Source organism: Gracilinanus agilis, chromosome 2, assembly GCF_016433145.1.
Source record: "Gracilinanus agilis isolate LMUSP501 chromosome 2, AgileGrace, whole genome shotgun sequence".
NCBI lineage: Eukaryota > Metazoa > Chordata > Mammalia > Didelphimorphia > Didelphidae > Gracilinanus > Gracilinanus agilis.
In genome coordinates this window covers 404024702-404045301 of record NC_058131.1, presented here as the reverse complement: position 1 = coordinate 404045301, position 20600 = coordinate 404024702, and the positions used below count along the sequence as shown (strand labels likewise).

Here is a 20600-nt window from a genome sequence, read left to right as displayed (position 1 = left end):
TTTGACCCTGGACAAATCACTTAACCCCCATTGACTAGCCCTTACCACTCTTCTGCCCTAGAACCAATACACAGTATTGATTTTAAGATGGAAGGTAAGGGTTTAAAAAAAAATTAAAACAAAAAACAAAAAAACAATTGGCCTATTGGTAAAAGGCACACAAAAATTCACCAAGGAGGAGAACTTCAAAAACAGAATTCCCCAAATGGAAGAAAAGTTACAAAAGCTTGCTGAAGAAAATAATTTCTTAAAAATTAGAATTGGATAAGTGGAAGTTAATGACTCCATAACACTTTTAAGAAATAATTTAAAAAGAAAAAAAATGTAAAAAGAAAAATGAGATATTTCATTGGGAAAACAACTGACCTGGAAGATAGATCCAGGAGAGATAATTTAAGAATTATTGGATTACCTGAAACCCATGATCAAAGAAAGAGTCCTAATATTTCAAGAAATTATCAAGGAAAACTGCCCATATATCATAGTTCCAGAGGGTAAACTAGAAATGGAAAGAATCCACTGATCATCTTCTGAAAGAGATCCCAAAATGAAAACACCTATAAGTATTATAGCCAAATTCTAGAACTCTTAGGTCAAAGAGAAAACACCTCAAAAGTAGGCAGGAAGAAACAATTCAAACATCATGGAACCACAGTTAGGATGACAGAAGATTTAGCATTTTCTTTTTTTTTTTTTTTTTAAACCCTTAACTTCTGTGTATTAGCTCCTAGGTGGAAGAGTGGTAAGGGTGGGCAATGGGGGTCAAGTGACTTGCCCAGGGTCACACAGCTGGGAAGTGGCTGAGGCCAGATTTGAACCTCGGACCTCCTGTCTCTAGGCCTGACTCTCAATCCACTGAGCTACCTTAGCATTTTCTTTTAATAGAGGATTTGGAATATGATATGCCAGAAGGCAAAGGAGGTGGGATTACAATCAAGGATAATCTACCCAACAAAATTTATTATAATCCTTCAGGGGGAAAAGGGATATTTAAATGAAATAGAGCACTTTCAAGTATTTCTGATGAAATGTCTAAAATTAAATTAAAAATTTGACATTCAAACAGAAGACTCGAGAAGGAAAAAAAGGTAAACATGAAAGTAATCATATGAAACTTTAAAGTTAAACCGTTTACATTCCTATATGGCAGTGATAGAGAACCTATGGTACTGGTGCCAAAGATGACATGCAGATGGCTCTCTGTGGGCACTCAGCTGCCTCCCCACAAATCCCCAGTTCATTACTAGAAAGGCAGAGGGACTCTCCTCCCCCTTTTCACCTGGGCTGAGGACATTTCTCACATGATCTGTCCCTCTGCCCAGCAGCCCAATGGGAGCTCTTTTCCCCCTCCCTGTTTGGGGTAAAGGTGGGACACAGAACATGGTCTTAGGGGTGGGGGCAGGACCTGGCACTCCCATCTCTAAAAGGTTCGCCATTACTGTTATATGGGAAGATGATACATATGTAGCACCTAAGAACTTTATCATTAGGGCAGTTAATAGGAGTTTACATAGACAGTAGGGATGTGAGTTTATGTTGAGTGATCTCAAAAAAATGAAGGGGTGAGAAAGAGGGATGCACTGGAGAAGGAGAAAGGGAGAGGTAGAATGAGGAAATTTTTTCTTACATAAAAGAGGAGCACAAAGAAGAGCTCTTACAATGCTGAGGGAACTGAGGCAGGGTGGGGGCAGTGGTGGACAATGCTTGAACCTCATCAGAATTGATTTAAAGAGAATATATATATATATATATATATATATATATATATATATATATATATATACACACACACAGTTGTATATAAAAAAGCAACTTACTCAATAGGGAACTAGAAGAGAAAAGGGGTATGTGAGATAAAAGAGGACAGATCAAGGAGGAGGCAGTGGATAGAAACTAAATAGAACTTTGAGGAAAGGATAAAGAGAGGAAGGAACAAGAAAATGGGTTGGAGGAAAATTTATAATCAAAACTGAATGGGAATGGGATGTGCTTACTCATAAAAAAGCAGATAAGCAGAATAGGTTAGGAACTAGATTCCAACAGTATGTTGTTTACATGAGGCACTCTTGAAGGAGAAAGGCATGCAAACAATTAAAATAAAAGGCTGGAGCAAAATCTAGCATGCTTTGGTTAATGTAAAAAATGCAGTGGTAGCCATCATAACTTCTGACAAAGGAAAAACCAAAATAGAGCTATTGAAAGAAATAATCAGGAAAACTACATTATGCTAAAAGATATCATAGATAATGAAGTAATATCAAATTTTTTTACAGTAAGTTTCTCTGATAAACCCCTTATTTCTTAAATATATACTGAGCAAAGATCAAACTTATAATGTCACTCCCCAGTTGACAAATATTTGATCAAAGGATACAAGCAGTTTCCAGAAGAAGAAATCAAAACTATTTATAGTCATATGAAAAAATGCTCTAAATCACTATTGACAAAAGAAAGGTAAAACAATTCTAAATACCACCTCACACCTATCAGAAATGATGAATGCTGGGGGAGATGAAGGGGAAATCGGTTAACACTAATAAATGCTAGTGGAACAGTGAACCAGTCCAACTATTCTGGAGAACAATTTGGAACTAGACACAAAGGGTGATAAAACTGTGTATACCCTTTGACCCAGCAATACCATTACTAGGTTTGTATCCCAAAAACATCAAAGAAAAAGGAAAAGGACCAATATGTATGAAAATATAACGAATCTTTTTGTGTTGGTAAAGAATTGGAAATTGAGGGGACGCTTATCAATTGGAGAATGAATGCAGAAATTATGGTATATGATTGTGATGGAGTATTGTTCTGTGGTGGGAAATGATGAGGGAGTGGTTTCAGAAAAGCAACAAGACCTATATGAACCTATGTAAAGTTAAAAGAACCAGGGAGAGCACTGTGTATAGTAAGAGTAATGTTATATGATCAACTGCAAAAAAATTGATTATCCTGAATAATTCAGTGATCCAAGACTTCCAAAGGACTCGTGATGAAAAAATGCTATTCACCTTCAGAGAAAGAACTGATAAATTCTGAATGCAAATTGAAGAGTAATTTTTTTGCTGGATTTTTCTTGCTTTTTTGGAAAGATGGCCAATACAGAGATGCTTTGAATGATTTCACGTGTATAATTGATATAATACCACTTGCCTTCTCAGTTGGTGGGAGAGAGGTAGAACATTTTGAACTCAAAAATTTTTAAAAGAATTTAAAAAATAAACAATAAACTAAAATGTTAAAAAATGTACATTAAGAAATGTGCTAATTAAAGAGCACTAAGGTTTTCTCTTTATGCAAATTGGCAAACATGACAAAAATTAGCAACAGCCAATGTTGAAGGGCCCACTAATGTGTTATTGCTGGAACTGTCAAGTGGCAGCCCCCACTTGAAAAGCAATTTGTAGTTATTGCAAGAAAAATAACTGAATTGCCCATACTGGGTATCACTCCAAGGAAGTAAAAGGAAGAAACAAAGTCCAATATATACCAAAATATTCATAGGAGCAAATTTCGTGATAGCAAGGCAGTAGAAAAAAAGTGTGTTCTCAGCTGGAGAATGGTTGAAAAAATAATGGCATTAGGATGTGAGGGAATATTATTTGTCAGTAAGAGATGATAAATAGGTCAGATTCAGGGAACCATGGGAAGATTTGTATGAAGAACAAGTTAAGTAGAACCAAGACAACAACATACAAAATAACCACAACTATATAAATGAACAGGCAGTAAAAGCAAGTTGAACTCCTTGAGTAATGAAGCCTGGAAAAGAGATAGTGAATCCTTCCTCCCTGGCAAAAAGGAAAATCCAGTCTAGAATCCTGTTGAAATGACTAATGTAAAAATAAAAGGCAGATTAAATGACATCTTTTTTCCTTACTGTAAGGGTTTTAACCCTTTTGTCTCAAGGGCTTATTCCCTAGTGTTCTACTACTACTATTGTCCTGTCTCCCCAGTCAGACATCACTTCTTGATCTATTCTTCTCAGCAGCCTCAGTGGCCTTCATATTCCTACCCTTTCCTCTCCTCTAATTCTGGAACCATGATCTAATGAGTGCTGCCATTGTTCTGGAAGAGGGTTTACTCTTGTCTGATCTCACTCACCATATCTTTGAGGCCAAAATGTCAGACCCTGGACCACCACTCCTCTCTGTATGTTGTCTTCCCCTATTAGAATGTATGCCTTTATGGACGGACTGTCTTTGGGTCCTGCTGCTCCCAGCACAGTGCTTGGCACACAGCAAATACTTCGATGCCATTTTCATTTATTTGTTAACAAGAAACTGAAATCATTGATTTTTTTCTTAAACTCTTACCTTCTCTTTTAGAATCACTAAGTATTGGTTCCAAGGCAGAAGAGGGGTGGTCTAGGCAATTGGGTTTAAATGATTTGCTCAGGGTCACACAACTAAGATTTGAACCCAGGTTCTCTTGACTCCAGGCCTGACTCTCTAACCACTGAGCAACCTGGATGCTTCCAAATCATTGCTTTTTGAAAGATGGGCCCTCATTGCTGCCCACTATGACCACATTATCTCAAGGCAGCAAGGACCTTTAATTATACAGTTAGCCCTATGAAAAGATGACAGCCAATCTCAATGATAGGCAATTTTTTCCCCCTCTCATGTTGTATCTGACCTGAAAGTACATAAAGAAGAAGATTTGTACAATACCTTTCAGTGAAAGGTATCCTCCATAACACATCCCCTATTTCCTCCCTCAGGCTAGTACAGTCAATCAGATGGGATTTGGGTATTCCATCAAATAAGAATGTTTGGGTCCCGAGGTCACTAGTGGAGCCTCAAGGTTTATATATACATCCCTACCTTTCCCAGAAGGCACTTTTTTCAGACTTTGGTACTCAGAGACAGGTTGTCTGTGTTTTCTGGAATGTCTTCTGGAGCAGGGGGCTGTTCTTGGGGCTTTGAAGAAAAGCCCTTGAAGACAGGACAGACAGGGATGTACTTCAAGAAGGCCATCTTTTGGATTGTTTTCATGCCGATTGGAAAATCATAGCTCCTCAGACTTGCAGATGTCTCACTGTTGGCGTGGGCCCCAGCTTTCCACTGCACCAGTCCCCTCTCCTCTGGGCTCCCTGTAAAAGGACAATGTCCTATCTTTTATTTGGGTACCGAGCTGTGTATTCAGTTAGCCAGGACACTTCTCTCGCCTCCATTTTAGGCAGGAGGAGTAGCCCTGCCAGAAACAATTTCCTCAGCAAGAGGGCAGTAGATTTAAAAAGCAATTACTTTCACATTTTTTGGACTGATTCATCGGAGTAGAAAGAAAATGGGAAAATGTTAATGATTTTTTTTAGGGAATGTTTTTATTCTTTTCTCAGTTATATATAAAAATGACCTTTAACATTTATTCTTTATAATTTTTGAGCTCCTTTCCAAGACTTCTCCTGAAGTGGGAGCAATCTATAAATGTTTGTAATGGAAAAGCAAAACACATCAATAAAACTTTTTCAGAAACTGAAAAAAAAATTTTTTTTTTGAGCTCCAAGGTCCGTCTCTCTCTCCATCCCCTTCCCTCTCCTCCAGAAGGCAAGCACTTTGATATAGATTACACATGCATAGTCATGCAAAACACAAATGTCTGACCCTGGGCAAGTCTCTTAACCCCCATTGTCTAGCCCTTACCTCTCTTCTGCCTCGGAACCAATACACAGTATTGATTCTAAGATGGAAGGTAAGGTTTGAAAAAAAAAATCCATAAATGTTAAATGATTCTTAAATATTCTTCATCATCATCATCCACAAATGTTCATTTAAAACCTACTTCATGACAATGTACTTGGGAATAGACAGAAAGATAAATTATAAAGAATCCCTAAGTAGGGGCAGCTGGGTAGCTCAGTGGAGTGAGAGTCAGGCCTAGAGACAGGAGGTCCTAGGTTCAAACCCGGCCTCAGCCACTTCCCAGCTGTGTGACCCTGGGCAAGTCACTTGACCCCCATTGCCCACCCTTACCAATCTTCCACCTATGAGACAATACACCGAAGTACAAGGGTTTAAAAAAAAAAAAGAATCCCTATTTTTTAAGAAGTTTGAAGTCTAGATGAGAAAAATTATATATCCCAAAAGATGAATAAAAATACACAGTAGAGTCTGCTAAGTAATACGGACAGTAAGTTTCACTGAAGTTCATTGAAAGGTCAAAAACAGCTTCCTGAAGGAGATGGGTCTTGAAAGAAGAGCTGGATAGATACCAAGAGAAGAGAAATGGCGGACTGCGGGGAGGAGGGGGACTAGACCTGCCTACTGCCGTGGTAAATTGTGAGGATTCAGATTCCTCTCTAATTTGTACCCTCCCTCCCCAAACAACCTATTTTGGCAACTACTATTCTGGCACCCACATTCTTGCCCCCAGTCTCTTAACTCTGCCTTCCTGCCTGTGACACTCTCCCTGCCCCTCTCTTCCTCTAACTCTTACATATCCTTCAAGGCCTGCTTTGCTCTGTGAAATCTCCACTGACTACTTCAGCCCATCCTCACTGATGTCTTCCCTTCACTCTGTTCCTTTGGCACATCCTATCTAATAGGAAGATGTTGATATCATGCCTCCAGCAGTACAAATTACTAGTGCTTTCTTCTCCCACTCCCCCCAGGGTCACCTTGTAACCACTGTAGAAACCTATGTGTCTATGTGGCATCTCCCGGACACAATGTAAGCTTTTGGCTTTGAACCCCTAGCACCCAGCACAGTTCCCCACCCGCCCACAGTAAGTACCTAATAAATGCTACTTACTGATTGATTGCTTTTCTTGAAACAAACCAGTGAAGTAGAAGGAAAATGTAAGAATTATTCCCCTCCCCACCTTTTATAGATAAGGAGACTGAGGCAAAGAGAGGTGAAATGAGACTTGCCCAAGGATATAAGTGTCAGAGCTAGGGCTCAAATTCAGGTGATCTGACTCAAAGACCAAGTGTTTGTTTGTTTGTTAACCCCTTAACCTTCCATCTTGGAATCAATACTATGTATTGGTTCTAAGGCAAAAGAGTGGTAAGGGCTAGGCAATGGGGTTAAGTGAAATGCCCAGGGGTCATGAGGCTAGGAAGTGGCTGAGACCAAATTTGAACCTGGGACCTCCCATCTCCAGGCCCAGCTCTCTATCCACTAAGCCACGGAGCTGCCCTTCAAGACCAAATGTTCTGTCATTATACTACAGGGCCCTCCATTCTCTGGCTTCTGTTTCAAATTTATTTTGACTTTCCTACCAGGCTATAAAATCCTTGAAAACAGGATCTATCTTTTCACTTCCTTTCTATCACACACAAGGCCAACACACAATATAGAATGAACCAAGTCTGGTTGAATCAATTGCACCAGTGTGAAACAACTGACCTATGGATAGGTAAATATTAATTTAAAATGGAATTAGACAGGCCTAGAGATGGCAGGTCCTGGATCTAAACCTGGCCTCATATACTTCCTAGCTGTGTGATCCTGGGTTTCTAAGCCTTGGAACCAATACACAGTATTGATTCTAAGACGGAAGATAAAGTTTTTTTAAAAAAAATAATTGGAGAATTCAGAATGAAGAAATTTCAGTGCAAGGTAAGTATCAACTGATGCAAAGGAGCAAGGACATCTGGAGACACAATGGAGGTGCGCATCATTATTGGTTGGCATGACAATCACTGGCCTTTCAGTTTGAACAGCTGACTAAAGATTCTGCTCCAGATTTGGCACTTCACCATTCAGCTCCCTGGGTCTCTCATAAATTCTGCTACAGCCAGCCACTTATTGCCAGCGCTACCCCAGGAACATTATGAACATTATGCAGAAGCTGTTCTCTCTCTCTCTCTCTCTCTCTCTCTCTCTCTCTCTCTCTCTCTCTCTCTCTCTCTCTCTCTCTCTCCCCCCCTCTTCCCCTCTCTCTCTCTCCCTTTCTCTTTTCTCTCCCCCCCTCTTTCTCTTTCCTCCCTCTCCCCCTCCTCCCCCATCTCTCCTCTCTCTTCCCCTCCTCCCTCTCTTCCCAATCTAGTCTCCTCTGTCTCTATGGCTGAATAGATACCATGGCAACAAGCCTGCCAGAGCAACAGATAATTATACAGAACAGGTTCATCCCCCCCAGATCCTTCCATATCTGGCAGTATTGAAAGGAGCCCGCTGTGAATCCTGCCATTCATTGATGATAATCACACAATCACTCAGCCGCCAGTCTAGCAGCAGTGGCAGCCTGAGCAAGGACCCAAGCAGCATTATACAAAGAAATCCAACAAAATAATTTTATCTGCCTCCCTCTCTGAACCTATAGTATCCAAACTGCACTCCCTAGACAGGAACAAATCTTCCAAAGAATACATTAGAATCCTGGGCCTGGAATTATCTGCAAGGCTAGGATACTACCTGGAGTCTTTTCTATAACCTATCAAAAGGGTGGACTCCAGGTTTGTATTTCTCCCTTCCTCCCATCTCCCATCTCCCTTCCTCTGTCTGATCCTGGCAAGTCTTTCTAACTCTCAATAGTGTAAGTCATTACTCTGGGCTTTGTCATTCAAGGCCCAGCTCAAGTGCCAGGATGTCTCCCCTGACCACTCCAGCCTCCCCTGAGAAGCAGTGTGAACCAGTGGAAAGACTGGGGCACCTAAATTTACAGGACCTAACTTTGAATCCTCATCTATTACTTCCTGTGGGGTCTTGGACACATTTTGCCTTTCCAGGCCTTAAACTATAAAGGTTGATTTGGAGGATGAGGGAGGATTAGATTAGATTTTTTTCTAAAGTCCTTTCTAGATCTATTGCCCTCCTATAGAGGAAATTAGGTGGTACAGTGTCTAATTTGGAGTCAGAAAGACCTGGTTTTAAATCCTGCTTCAGGGCAGCTAGGTAGCACAGTGGAGAGAGTGCCAGGTCTGGAGTTGAGAGGACCTGGGTTCAAATATGGTCTCTGGCACATCCTTGCTGTGGGGCCCCACTGGGCAAGTCACTTACCCCTACTTTCCTAGCCCTTGCTGCTTTTCTGTGTTAGAATTGATGCTAAGACATAAGGTAAGCATTTTATTTTATTTTTAAAGGTTAACATTTTAAAAAAATAAATCCTGCCTCAGGATTTGAACCTGGACAAATCACTTAACATCTGTTTTTAACCTCAGTTTTCTCATCTACAAAGTGAAAATAATATGAGGGCATCTACCACAGAATTTGCAAACCTTAAAGTGCTCTATGTAAGCTACTGTTATTATAGCACCTTTGGAAGCTTCTATGTATTTTATTCTCTTTTGTATATTGGTTTCCTACTGTTCCATGTGTAAATTTTGTCTCCTTGGGTATGCTTTAAGCTCCCCCAAAACTGGAATCGTCATATTTTCTCCTCCTCTATATCTCTCCAACTACCGTTGGAGGAATTGGACCCACAGTGTACTTTTAATAGCTTTAGAGAATCATAGAATGTTGCTAATAGAAGGGGTTTTAGGTAATCATCTAATCAGTCTCTTCTCTTACTGATGGAGAGAGTGAGGCCTAGATATGGAAAGGTATTGCATGAACAACCTAGGGAATATTCTCTAAAAATAAGAGCCCAACTCCAAGATTCCAGGTCCTCTATCCTCCCCTCCCCTTAACCATTGGGAGCCATGGATAAATCATACCTGGGACAGTATTGTCTAAGATGAAGGCCAGGCAGCCACCCACAAACATCTCCGTTGTTAGCAGCACGGTCAAAATCTGATCCACTTCAGGAACACCTATAGGAGGAGACACAACATTTAAATATTTTTGTATTTTGATCTGGGACTCCTAAGGTCAACCTAGCCAGCCCACCCTCTAAGGCTGTGGCTAATCCTAATCCAGCCAGCCAGGCAAGAACTTTCCTTTTTCCCTCTTTTAAGTTCTAGACTCCCAAAGATTTCTAATTTCACCCTATCCTTTTGTTGCTGTCCAGTTGTGCAATTGTGCCTGATTCTCATGATCTTTATTTGGGGTTTTCTTGATAAAGATACTGGAGTGCTTTGCTGTTTCCTTCTCCAGCTCATTTTCAGATGAGGAAACCAAGGCAAACAGGGTTAAATGACTTGCCTAGGGTCACATAGCTAGCAAGTGCCTAAAGTAGATTTGAACTCAGAAAGATGAGTCTATCAATTGAGGAATGGCTATATGATGGTGATGGAATACTATCGTGTTAAAAGGAATGATGAACAGGATGATTTCAGAAAGAGCTGGAAAGACCTCCATGAACTGATGCAGAGAGAAATAAGTAGAACCAGGAGAATATCGTATACAGTAATTGAAACATTATGAAATGATCAAATGTAATAGACTTTGCTACTAACATCAATACAGTGACCTAGGATAATTGTGAGGAACTTATGACAAGGAATGCTCTCCACCTCCAGAGAAAGAATTGTGGGAGTCGAAATGCAGATGAAAAGCTTGTGCTTTTTCACTTAGTTTATTTGGGTTTTTGTTTTATAAGATTACTCACTTACAAAAATGAACAATATGGAAATATTCTATATATGATAATACACGTATAACCCAGATTGAATTGCCTGCCAGCACTGGGAGCGGGAAGGGGAGAGAGGGAGGGAAATAAGTTTAATCACATAATTTAGAAAAACTTATGTGGAAATTTATTACATGTAATCGGTTTAAAAAAAAAAAAGAAAGAGATGAGTCTTCCTGACTTCAGGCCCTACACTATCCACTCTACCCCCTAGCTGGCCAGTCTTCCCTTTAGTAAAGATTAAAAAAGCAGACAGTAGACTTGATCAGTACTCAGGTTTCATAGTATTTAGAGCTGGAGGGGACAATGGTGATTAGATATACAAAAGTTTTAGAAATCAGGACCTAGAGAAGTCAAACTATTTGTCTGAAGTCACATAAAGCAAGTTGCAGAGACAAGATTTGAATCCAGGTCCTCTGATCCCAAGTCTACCCTGCATCCACTACCTTTGTACGCTGGGAAGGTCAGGAAGTGGAGGAATGGGAGAGAGATCACTGTCTAGTCCAAGATTTTCATAGCCTTAGAGTCCCATACTTTGTTAGGCGGTTCCCCTGACTTGATCTTATTCCTGATCTCCAGGTGAAGCTGAGGGACAAACAAAGCAACAAATGGAGAATGGACAAAGGGAGATGGGGGAGGAGTACCTGTGTTGATGGCAGTGGGGTTGGAATCCAGGTAGTTAGGCAGCGTCAGGCCAAAGAACATGGAGAATCCCAGGACAAAGAGGTTTCGGGAAGAGTTCATATCAATAAACTGCAGGTTGGACAGGCCCACTGCTGTGATCATCCCTGGGAAGAAGCAACTCAGTCAGAGACACAAATAGGGGTCAAGGTAGGGAAGGAGTGACCTATAACCTATCAGGAACAGGAGTGCTCACCCTCTTTCTGCCAGCTATCCTATACTCTTTCTTCCCCATCTCAAACCCCACCCCCCATTACTTTAATTCTCAACTCAAAAAAGACATTTTTAAAAATAACCCTTACCTTCTGGTTCTAAGGCAGAAGAACGATAAGGACTAGGCAGTGGGGGTTAAGTGACTTGCCCAAGGTCATACAGCCAGGAAGTATCAGATTTGAACCCAAGACCTCCTGTCTTTAGGCCTGGCACTTTATCCCCTGAGCCACCTTGATACCCCTTACAACTTAAAAAAGACTTTTTCTTTAAGAAGTCTCTCATTGATGGTGACCATTCTCCAACCAAACCAGTGATTATCGACTTGGTTGGCCATCTTTTCCCCCATCTGTCCATGAACTTGGAGCATAGTTATATTTAGTGCATCCTGGTCTCCTCAGGCTGCGAGATCCTTAAGCAGAGGCTGGATCTAGATTCACTACTCAAAAGGGCACAAGATGGGGTCCTGTGTCTCCTATCCATGACTCTGACCTTATGCTCCCCATTCTCTTCCCCATATTCCAACCTTTCATGTTCTGAATTATGAGGAACTCCTCCCTACCTTAAAGAAGAGCACTTGGGATAGCTAGATGGCACAGTGGATTAAGAACCAGGCCTAGAGACAGGAGGTCCTGGGTTCAAATCTGACCTCAGATACTCCCTAGCTGTGTGACCCTGGGCAACCATTGCTTACCCCCTTGCTCTTCTGTTTTAGAGTTATAACTAAGATAGAAAGTAAAGGTTTAAAAAAGAAAAAAAGCAATCCCTAGACGATAAGGAGCCAGGATTGGAGGCAGGGGGGAGGCCGGTAAATAAGAAAAGAGATAGAAAATATCCACTTTAGGACTCACCAAAGAGAGTGCAGAACATGCCACCCAGGATAGGATCAGGGAGGGAAGCAAAGAGAGCCGTGAACTTGCCAATGGTTCCCAGAATCAACATGATCCCGGCCCCATACTGGACCACCCTTCGGCTCCCCACCTAGAGAAGAGAGGAGAGTATGGATCCAGTCACAAGCTGAAACAGCCAGGCCTGAGCAATGCCTAGAAGGATGGTTTCAAGGATAGGAGCAGAGAGAAGAAGAGGAAAGTGGGAAATGAAAGATGACCAAAGAACTGGGTCTGGCTCTTGGTACCTTGGTGATGCCCAGGACACCGATGTTGGGGCTTGAGGAAGTAGAGCCATTACCAGTCCCGAGCAGCCCAGCAATGATGCAGCAGATGCCCTCAGTAAAGATTCCCCTAGAAAAGGAGCCAGTGGAGAAGTGGGTGACATTATATTAATTTCTTACATTTGTGCAATATTTTATTTACTCTTTTTCTTCAGCTAAAGTCATCTTCTACTTCTTCCTCATGGCAGGGAGATGACCTGGGACTATGCTGATGACATATAAGATATAGTGGGGTCCTCCTGAGCTGGTTACAAGTCTGATGTTAGTCTATCTGCCTGTGCTCCTGTTGTCTGAAGGCTTGGCAACCGGGCTGGCCACAAGGATGTGACTTTTTTTTTGGCAAAAGCAACTCACAAAGACTGTCTGCTAAAGCCATTTAGGGGAGGTCCTTCTGACCTATTCCAGTGGATCCCACACTATCCCAAGCAAGGGATCCTTCAAAATCTGATCCTTTAAGATTCATCCTACAATACCGTGAAGGACAGGACAGGGCAAATATTTTCCCTGGAACTCAGGCCTACTGTTTCCCAGGCAGGCCCTTTTGTGCTATCATATGGAACCTTTACTCTGTGAAGTGAGAGAGGGAGGCTTAGGTTGGTTGGGGGATAGATGGGTCACCTATTCACACACTCATGACGAGACTATACCTGTTGATGGCATGAACGGGGGGTGGAGGGGCCCCGGCCAGACGGGCACAGGCATAATAATCTCCAATGGACTCGATGATGCCCGCCAACGTGGCACTGAACATACCCAAAACAGCAGCTGCAGTCACACTGGGGAGGCCCCATTGACCTGAGGGGGACCAGTTATGGAGGATGGACACATGGGACAAAATTCAGTGACTCCCCCACTCCCATCCCAAGAGATGCACATCTCGGTAATCCAAAGTGATCCCAGTATTGGAAAGGATGGATCTGGAAACAAATGTATTTTCCAAACACTTCCTCAGCCCTTTCCCCCCACTTCAGTCTGCTTCCTTCTCCCCAAGACTTGGAACCTTTTTAATACTGCTCTTAGCAAACATCCATTCAGGAGTTCTCTAGGCCCCAGATGTGGGAGCAGAGAGAAGATTCCATCCCTTTTGTAACCTCTGACTGGTTTCTTAGGCCTTGGGCCCATTTGTTTTTGTTTTTGTTTTTGTTTTTGTTTTTGTTTTTTCAGGACCCTTGCTTCTGGGCCAGAGCCAGAACTAGAAGCCAGGTCTCTTGATTCTTAGTGGCAGAGTGTACTCACAGGGGTAGGGGAAGCGGAACCAGGGTGAAATGGACATGATCTCCCCTCGGGCATCAGTCCGAGCCCTGAAGCCATAGGAATTGGGGTCAGCAGGGAGCAGGTCAGTCAGTGTCAGGATATAGCAGAGGAGCCAAACAGTCATGATGGCCAGGACAATCTTTTGGAGAAGAGGACAAAAAGGCAAGAAAGATGATCAGACACCAGAGGAAGGGGGAAGTGAGCGTCTACCCCTCAGCTCAAAAGACACTTGGAGTCTCCTTCCATCTTCCGGAGGTAGAGTCCCTTGAAGGGCCTCCAAACACCCTGGCCTCCCAACCCTAGGAAAGAATTCTCCTTGGCCTCATGTCCTCCAGCCCCAGGCCCCCTCCCAACCCCAAGCCCCACTCCAACCCTTGCCCAACTCTAGCCTCCTCACAGGAAACATTTTGAAGATCTGAATCCGGAAGAGAGTGAAGCCTTTGCCCCATTTGTAGCCAGGCAGTCGGAAGGTGACATTTCGGAGATATTGGGAGAAGAGGACGATCAGCAGAATGGAGCTGCAGGCAGAGAGGCCACATGGAGCACAGGATTATACTGTCGAAGAACCTTCGAGATCAGTCCAACTCCCTTATATCCCAAATGAGGAAATGGAGACAGGGAGGAGGTGACTAGTCTAAGATGACACAAGTAGGGGAGCTGGGATTTGAACACAAGATCTCTGTCCCCAACTCCAATGGCCCATGGTGGAGAGAGGCAGGGGGAGGCGAGGGGGCTGGCCTGAGTGGAGAAGTATATCTTGGTTCAGTGAAAAGAACCCCAGACTAGAAATCAAGGGAGGCTCTGGTTCTGGTTCTTCTGGTAACTACTCATGTGCCCTTAGTCAAATTACTTCTCCTCATTGGAAACCTCTGTTTCTCCACCTGTAAAGTGAGGGGGTGGGACTAGATGAATTGTCAAATTCTTACAGTTTTAGCATTCGCTGAATCTCTGAGTCTACTCTGAGGAGAGAGAGAGTGGTAGAGTTTGGGGGAGGGGGCATGGGAGGAAGGGCCCAGGGCCCAGGGGAGATAGGGAGGAGGAAGACTGGTGGGGGTGGGGGGCAGAAATCTGAGAGAAAAGACAATGTTGGGGGCCAGGACACTCACAAGGTTGAGATGCCCCAGTGAGATCCAGCTCGATCACCAGCAGCTTGGAAGACGGAGAGGCCAATGAGAGAGACAGTTGGGGTGACTGTGAGGGGCCCGATGTAACTGAGCAGGGCTCCTGGCAGCCCCATAAGCCCAATAATCACCTCTACTGTGCTGGACACCATGATTGCCCCCTGGATCTGTGGAGAGGGTTAGGAGGAGTAGAGGACTGTTGGCCAACTTAAGGGTAAAAACTGGAAGAGTGCCCCCTGCCCCTCCTTGCCTTCCCTGGCCAGACCTTGCTGAGACATAGGCTGCTCTCTACAGGTTCTGCTTTTCCCACTTCCCCAAATGCATAAGAAATATCCCTGGCCATAAGCTTCATTTTCATTGTTCCAATCAATTCCCCTTTGTGCCTTAAGTGTGTCACTCACACTCACCCACCATTCTATAGCACTCACCTCCCTTATTCGTGGGTGCCAAATATGTGAAGTGTTCAGGGGTAAACTCCAGTTCCCATAGATCTCCTCTGAAGAGCAGAAAGAGAAAGGCAAATGGAGGGAGGGAGAGAGGAAATTCTGACAAAGGCTTGATTCAAGGCTCCTCTGATAGAAAAATGAGTTGCTTGGGGGCGGCCGCCCCTGTCCCTCTCCTTCCCCTCTCCCTCTCCAGCCCCTCTCCCTCCTGGATGGTCCCCACCTTCTGGAGGACATCTCCATTTGTCCAGAGACAGGATAGCTTTGGCTGGGACCAAGAAGGCAAAGGCACTTGCTTGAAACAGGGGGAGCCTGTGAGGGAGAAACAGACAGAAAGAGACACAAGTAGAGAGAGACCCAGACCCAAGCAAGAAGAAAGTCACAGAGAAAATGAGGGTGGCAAGATGGAGGTGAGACAGGCAGAGATACTCAGAAAGACAGGGAGGAAGAGGAAGAGAGAAACACTCGGGCAAAAGACAGGGATGGAGAGAGCCAGAAGTGGAGAGACAAGTAGAGCAGACGAGAGAGATCGAGTATTTGTCAATATGGACCCTTCTTGGTCTTTGAGCCCTCACCCTGACAAAGGACTCAGGACAGACAGATATACTTTGGGAAGAATGTGCCAGCTAAAAGGGTGGCTCATTGGGCATCCAAAGGGAGGCCATGGCATCTTCTTCCTGGAATCTCTTAGAACAAGAACCCTCAATCGGAATGTAAATTTGTGAGCTGGGATCCTTTCATTCTTTGTATTTGTACCCACAGTGCCCGGCACATAGTAGGGATTTAATAAATGGTTATTAATTGGCCAATTGACCCTCACCCCTACACCCTCCTCCCCATGGTTAGTATCAGTTGTCCTACTTGGGCCCAACTTTGGAGTGAGTATTCTGACTGTAGGGTATGCGGGGCTGGAGGCGGGAGACTAGGGGAGGCTCTCACCGGATGCCCAGAGTGGTCTGGATGAGGGTGGTGATGCCCACACAGGTGAAGATGGTGCCAATGAGCTGGCTGACCATGTACTGATCCTTGCCCACACATAGAGCCTCCGCAAGGAGAAAGGGGACAGCAATGGTGCCACTGAAACAGGTCAGGTAGTGCTGGGGGGAGATGAGGGAGACCATGAGGCCAGTCCTTCCACTCCACTCCCTAATCGCCTCAGGGCAGCCGTGGGGTAGGGACAAGAGGACTGTATCTGAATGGGAGGACCTCAGGCCTGAATCACAACCCTGTCACCTGCTCCTTGGGCAGGTCATTTAAGCTTGGTGGGTCTGTTTTCTCATCTTGTAAAATAAGAGAATTAAACTAGATGGTCTCTAAGGGTCCTTCTAGTTCTAAAACCTATAATTTATCTACCTTCTTCCCTCATCTCTGCCAACCCGGGAGGGTGTGGATACCATTTCGACCCATAGTACAGATGAAACCGAGTACGATGGAGGATTTATAAGAGGTAACCTTCACCTGAGCAGAGTCTAATAGTTCCTGGACCCAAATGGCAAGATCCAAGAGAGACCCTACCCTCAGCCTCTTTTATCTCCCTTTGTCAGGAGATACAGGCGAAGGCTGTGAGGAGCCCACCTGCTCACTATGAACTGGCACTCCCCAGGGGGTGTTCATACACTTGCTTACAAAGCATTCATTCTATGGAACCTGTTATCATTCCTGCAGAATATTCCCACCCGGCGGGAACTAATAACCTCAACTTTAATTTTCTACTTCCTATGGTCCCTTCTATCTCCAACTCTATGATCCCATGACCTTTAGAGAGAAGGGAGTGCCTTGCACTCAGTAGGTGCTTAATGAATGTCCCTCCTGTCACATCATAACCTTGGTGGGGGGACTGGACCTGAGACGACTCCCAGAGATATGGCAGAGAGATGGGAGCTGGAGGCCCCATTGGGGTCCTTTTTCTTCCCCAGTGTGGGGCAGTAGGAGCGGGAGTGATAGGGTTAGAGGGGTTACCTGGAATCCTAGGAGAATGCAGAGGTACCAGGGAGGCACATCCTCGATCTTGTAGAGCATGTCTAACTTGGGGTCCTCCGGGGGTGCCCTGGAGAGGGTGGGGCCTTCAGACTCCTATTGGGAAGTGGGGATGGGGACTGAGATTTCCACTAGGCTGGGGCAGGGCTGGCCTGGGGTGGGAAAGTGGACCCTCCAATTCCCTCCCAAAGCCGAGTGGCTCTGTGCTCCCTCAGCTTCCCAGCCTGCCCTTCATGCCCCTCCTTGGCCCTTCTTTCTCGGGGACACTCTCCTCCCCTCATTCTGGGAGTGCTGCCAATAATCTTGGGACTCTGCGACCTGTGATCTGCCTCCTATCCGCTCCTTGCTGATCTGTCAAATTGTCCTGCTGCGCCCAGAGCCCCACCACTCCCCAAGGGACACTGGTCCATCTCCCAGCCCCCTATGAGGGATCCAAATTTGGACACAAGTTCCTAGTCGTCTCATCCTTCTCCCTCCTCCAGAGACTGTCTGTGAGAGTAGGGATAACACGGATGGGTGGTTTTAAGAGTGAGGGGGTGGGAATAGCATATCTCCATTCTCTCCCAAGAGGGAATTTTAGCCTCTAAACTCCGTGCTCCAGTCTTTTTGGGATGAGAGGCAGGGGAGAACAGGAGAAAGGAAAGGCCACTCAGGGATGAGGAGCTAGTTAGAGAAGCCCCCTGGAGAAGCTGAGGAAAGATGGAAGAATAGGAGATAAGAGCCCACATCATAGGGTCAAAGATCTAGAGTCGAAGGGTTCCTTCAAGTCCAGCCCCAGAAGCTCAAGAAGAAGAGTGGCAACAAGGATGACTGGGCTTCTTTGGACTCCTGTTTCACAAACTGCTAGCTGGACATTTCAAACTGTAGATCACATAGACATTTCAGATTCAATATGTCTAAAACGGAATTTATCTTTCCCCTAAAATGCTCTTCTTCAAAATGTCCCTTTTGGAAGCCCTTAATACTTGTCCAAATCCCAAAAGGTGGCAGCTTTACAATGCAATGTTTTCTCCAAAAGGCAAAGAACAGAAAACGTAGAGCTTGAGGAAATTGCAAAAGTTGCCAGAGCAAAATTCCCGTTTATTTATGGTTAAGGCTGGAATAAAAAAACTGATTTTCTTCCCCTCTCAGAGCCGCTAAATCACCTGATTTATATATCATTTAAATACAGTATAGGTAAGGAAATGTTATTTAGGATAATTTTGAGTACCTTTACTGTACTTTTTTTACTTTGCTGCATTTCTTGATTTTGCACTTTTAAATAATGGGCAATTTCCATTTTGCACTGTGTAACTTAAAGGCAGATTTTATCCCTTTTGAGAGTAATACCTAAATTTTAAATTTAAATTAAATCTAAATTTTAAAAGTGTGATTAAAAAAATTTCCCTTTCTCTGTTGACCCAGGTTCCCACCCTCCGATTCATCTTCAAGTCTTCTCTGTGGGTCACACATCCACAGAGCCAATCAGATTTTGTCATTTCTGCCTCCGTGACACGTCTCTCCATGCACACACTCCGTTCACCCTAGTGTTCAGACTTTCATCACATCTTTGCTGTGCTATTAAAATAGTCTCCTGGACTATTTAAAAGGGTCTTACTGGACCAAGTCTTTCTCCACTCCATTCTATCCTCACACGGTTGCTAAAGTTATTTTTCTGAAACACAAGGCTGACCTTATTACCTCAAACACGCACAGAGTCAGGAATTTAATACTGTTCACCACCTGGCCCCGTCCTTCCTATGCCCAGCCAGCAGTTGGTGAAAAGGGACTCACACAGCTCAGGGGAAAGAGAGCCGGGCATCCTTATTCCCGCTCTCCGCTTCCTGGGCTTCTGAGAGGAATGTGGGAAGAACATATTCCTCCACTGACATTGTCATCCTGCCAAACTAGTCTTTTGACCATTTGTGATGCTCCATCTGTCTGTATCTCACCTCCAGGATCTTTGCACCCACTGCGTCCTCCAAGCCTGGCCGGCCTTTTCCTCTCACCTCTGTCTCTCTCCCTGGTTTCCTTGGAGGCTCAGCTGAAGTGTTCCAAGAGGTCTTTCCTACTTTTCCTACCTGCCAGGGCCCTCCCCAAACCACTTTGTTTCTATTTTACATAAATCCCTATATGCATATGTCATTTTCCCTGGCTAGACTTAAAGTTCCTCAAGGGCATGGGCTGGTTCACCCCAAGACCTGGAATAGTGCCTAGAATATAGTAGACACAGTAGAACATTTGTTTGATTGATTGGGTACCCTAGGGGTTTATTCTCCACAGCAGAAAGGACAGGCAATGGGCCCGGTGGTTAGGCACCCATTTCTGACTCCAAAGCTCAGGGAAACAGTGCGAAGGACGAGCTGTCTAAGTCTTCAATAACTAAAGTTGCCCGGGGTGCCCATGAGGAAAAGGCTTGTGTCCAAATCCCTGTCATTAGCCCATTTCAACCTAATCAGGGCAAGAGAGGAGAGCTCAGCTGAGTTCATTGAGAGGGGACCAAAGGAAAATCAGGGCCAGGGCTTTCCATGAAGGTGAGGCACTACCTCTGGCTTCTGGGCTACCCTTTTTCCCAGTGAACCCCCATTCTCCATTAGTTTTTTTTAAACCCTCACCTTCCATCTTAGAATCAATACTATGTCTTGGATCCAAGGCAGAAGAGCAGTAAGGGATAGGCGATGGGGGTGAAGTGACTTGCCCAGGGTCACACAGGTAGAAAGTGTCTGAGATCAAATTTGAACCCAGGACCTCTCATCTCTAGGCCTGGCTCTCAATCCACTGAGCCACGCAGCTGCCCTCTTCCGTTAGTTTTAAGGAATCTTCATATAGGACCAGATTTAAGGGACAGGAGGAAGCAGATTGGATTTGCTACAGCCCTCTCCCAAGTCCCTCTTCTTCCCCCATTGTCTTCTCAGTGACCGTCTTCCCTAGAGGTCCTTCTACCTCCCCAACGATCCCCGGGCTTCTTCTTAAGCGAGAAACTTGGAGACTCTGCCCATCCCACCTACTCCCACACTTCCCACAGCAGGACCCAAAGGCCCCATACACGCCTCCTCAACTCCCCCAAACGTCGAAGCGCCACTTTGGGCAATCTCTCGCAGTCAAGACTCTAACCTCCCTCAGTCCGGAGAAGAAAGTAGGTGGGAGAGGATGAGGCCAATGGTTCCTGTCTCTCACCCACCCGCCCCTCCTCTCCCCACTGGCCCGTGTCTCTCGGGCCCCCTGGTACCTGGGCTCGAGCTGTGTGGTCCTCTTGGGTCCCCATCCTTTGGATGCAGGGCTGGGAGGCACCTGAGGACGGGAAGGAAACG

General features: G+C 44.5%; 1 protein-coding gene across 1 annotated transcript in view; it reads right to left on the bottom strand.

Moving 5' to 3' along the window:
• SLC23A1 (solute carrier family 23 member 1) overlaps nucleotides 1–20600 on the bottom strand; it is a 24963-nt gene extending 4363 nt beyond the window's left edge. Inside the window, exons 1-14 of the mRNA XM_044664559.1 lie at nucleotides 20519–20600; nucleotides 17293–17406; nucleotides 16273–16430; nucleotides 15557–15645; nucleotides 15319–15386; nucleotides 14876–15057; nucleotides 14167–14287; nucleotides 13752–13908; nucleotides 13163–13310; nucleotides 12480–12585; nucleotides 12196–12325; nucleotides 11098–11241; nucleotides 9600–9695; nucleotides 4827–5095 (exon numbers count right to left, since the gene is read on the bottom strand). Of these exons, the coding sequence (XP_044520494.1) occupies nucleotides 4848–5095; nucleotides 9600–9695; nucleotides 11098–11241; nucleotides 12196–12325; nucleotides 12480–12585; nucleotides 13163–13310; nucleotides 13752–13908; nucleotides 14167–14287; nucleotides 14876–15057; nucleotides 15319–15386; nucleotides 15557–15645; nucleotides 16273–16430; nucleotides 17293–17406; nucleotides 20519–20554 (1797 nt within the window). The 5' untranslated portion in view covers nucleotides 20555–20600 and the 3' untranslated portion in view covers nucleotides 4827–4847. The remainder of the gene's footprint in view (nucleotides 1–4826; nucleotides 5096–9599; nucleotides 9696–11097; nucleotides 11242–12195; nucleotides 12326–12479; nucleotides 12586–13162; nucleotides 13311–13751; nucleotides 13909–14166; nucleotides 14288–14875; nucleotides 15058–15318; nucleotides 15387–15556; nucleotides 15646–16272; nucleotides 16431–17292; nucleotides 17407–20518) is intronic.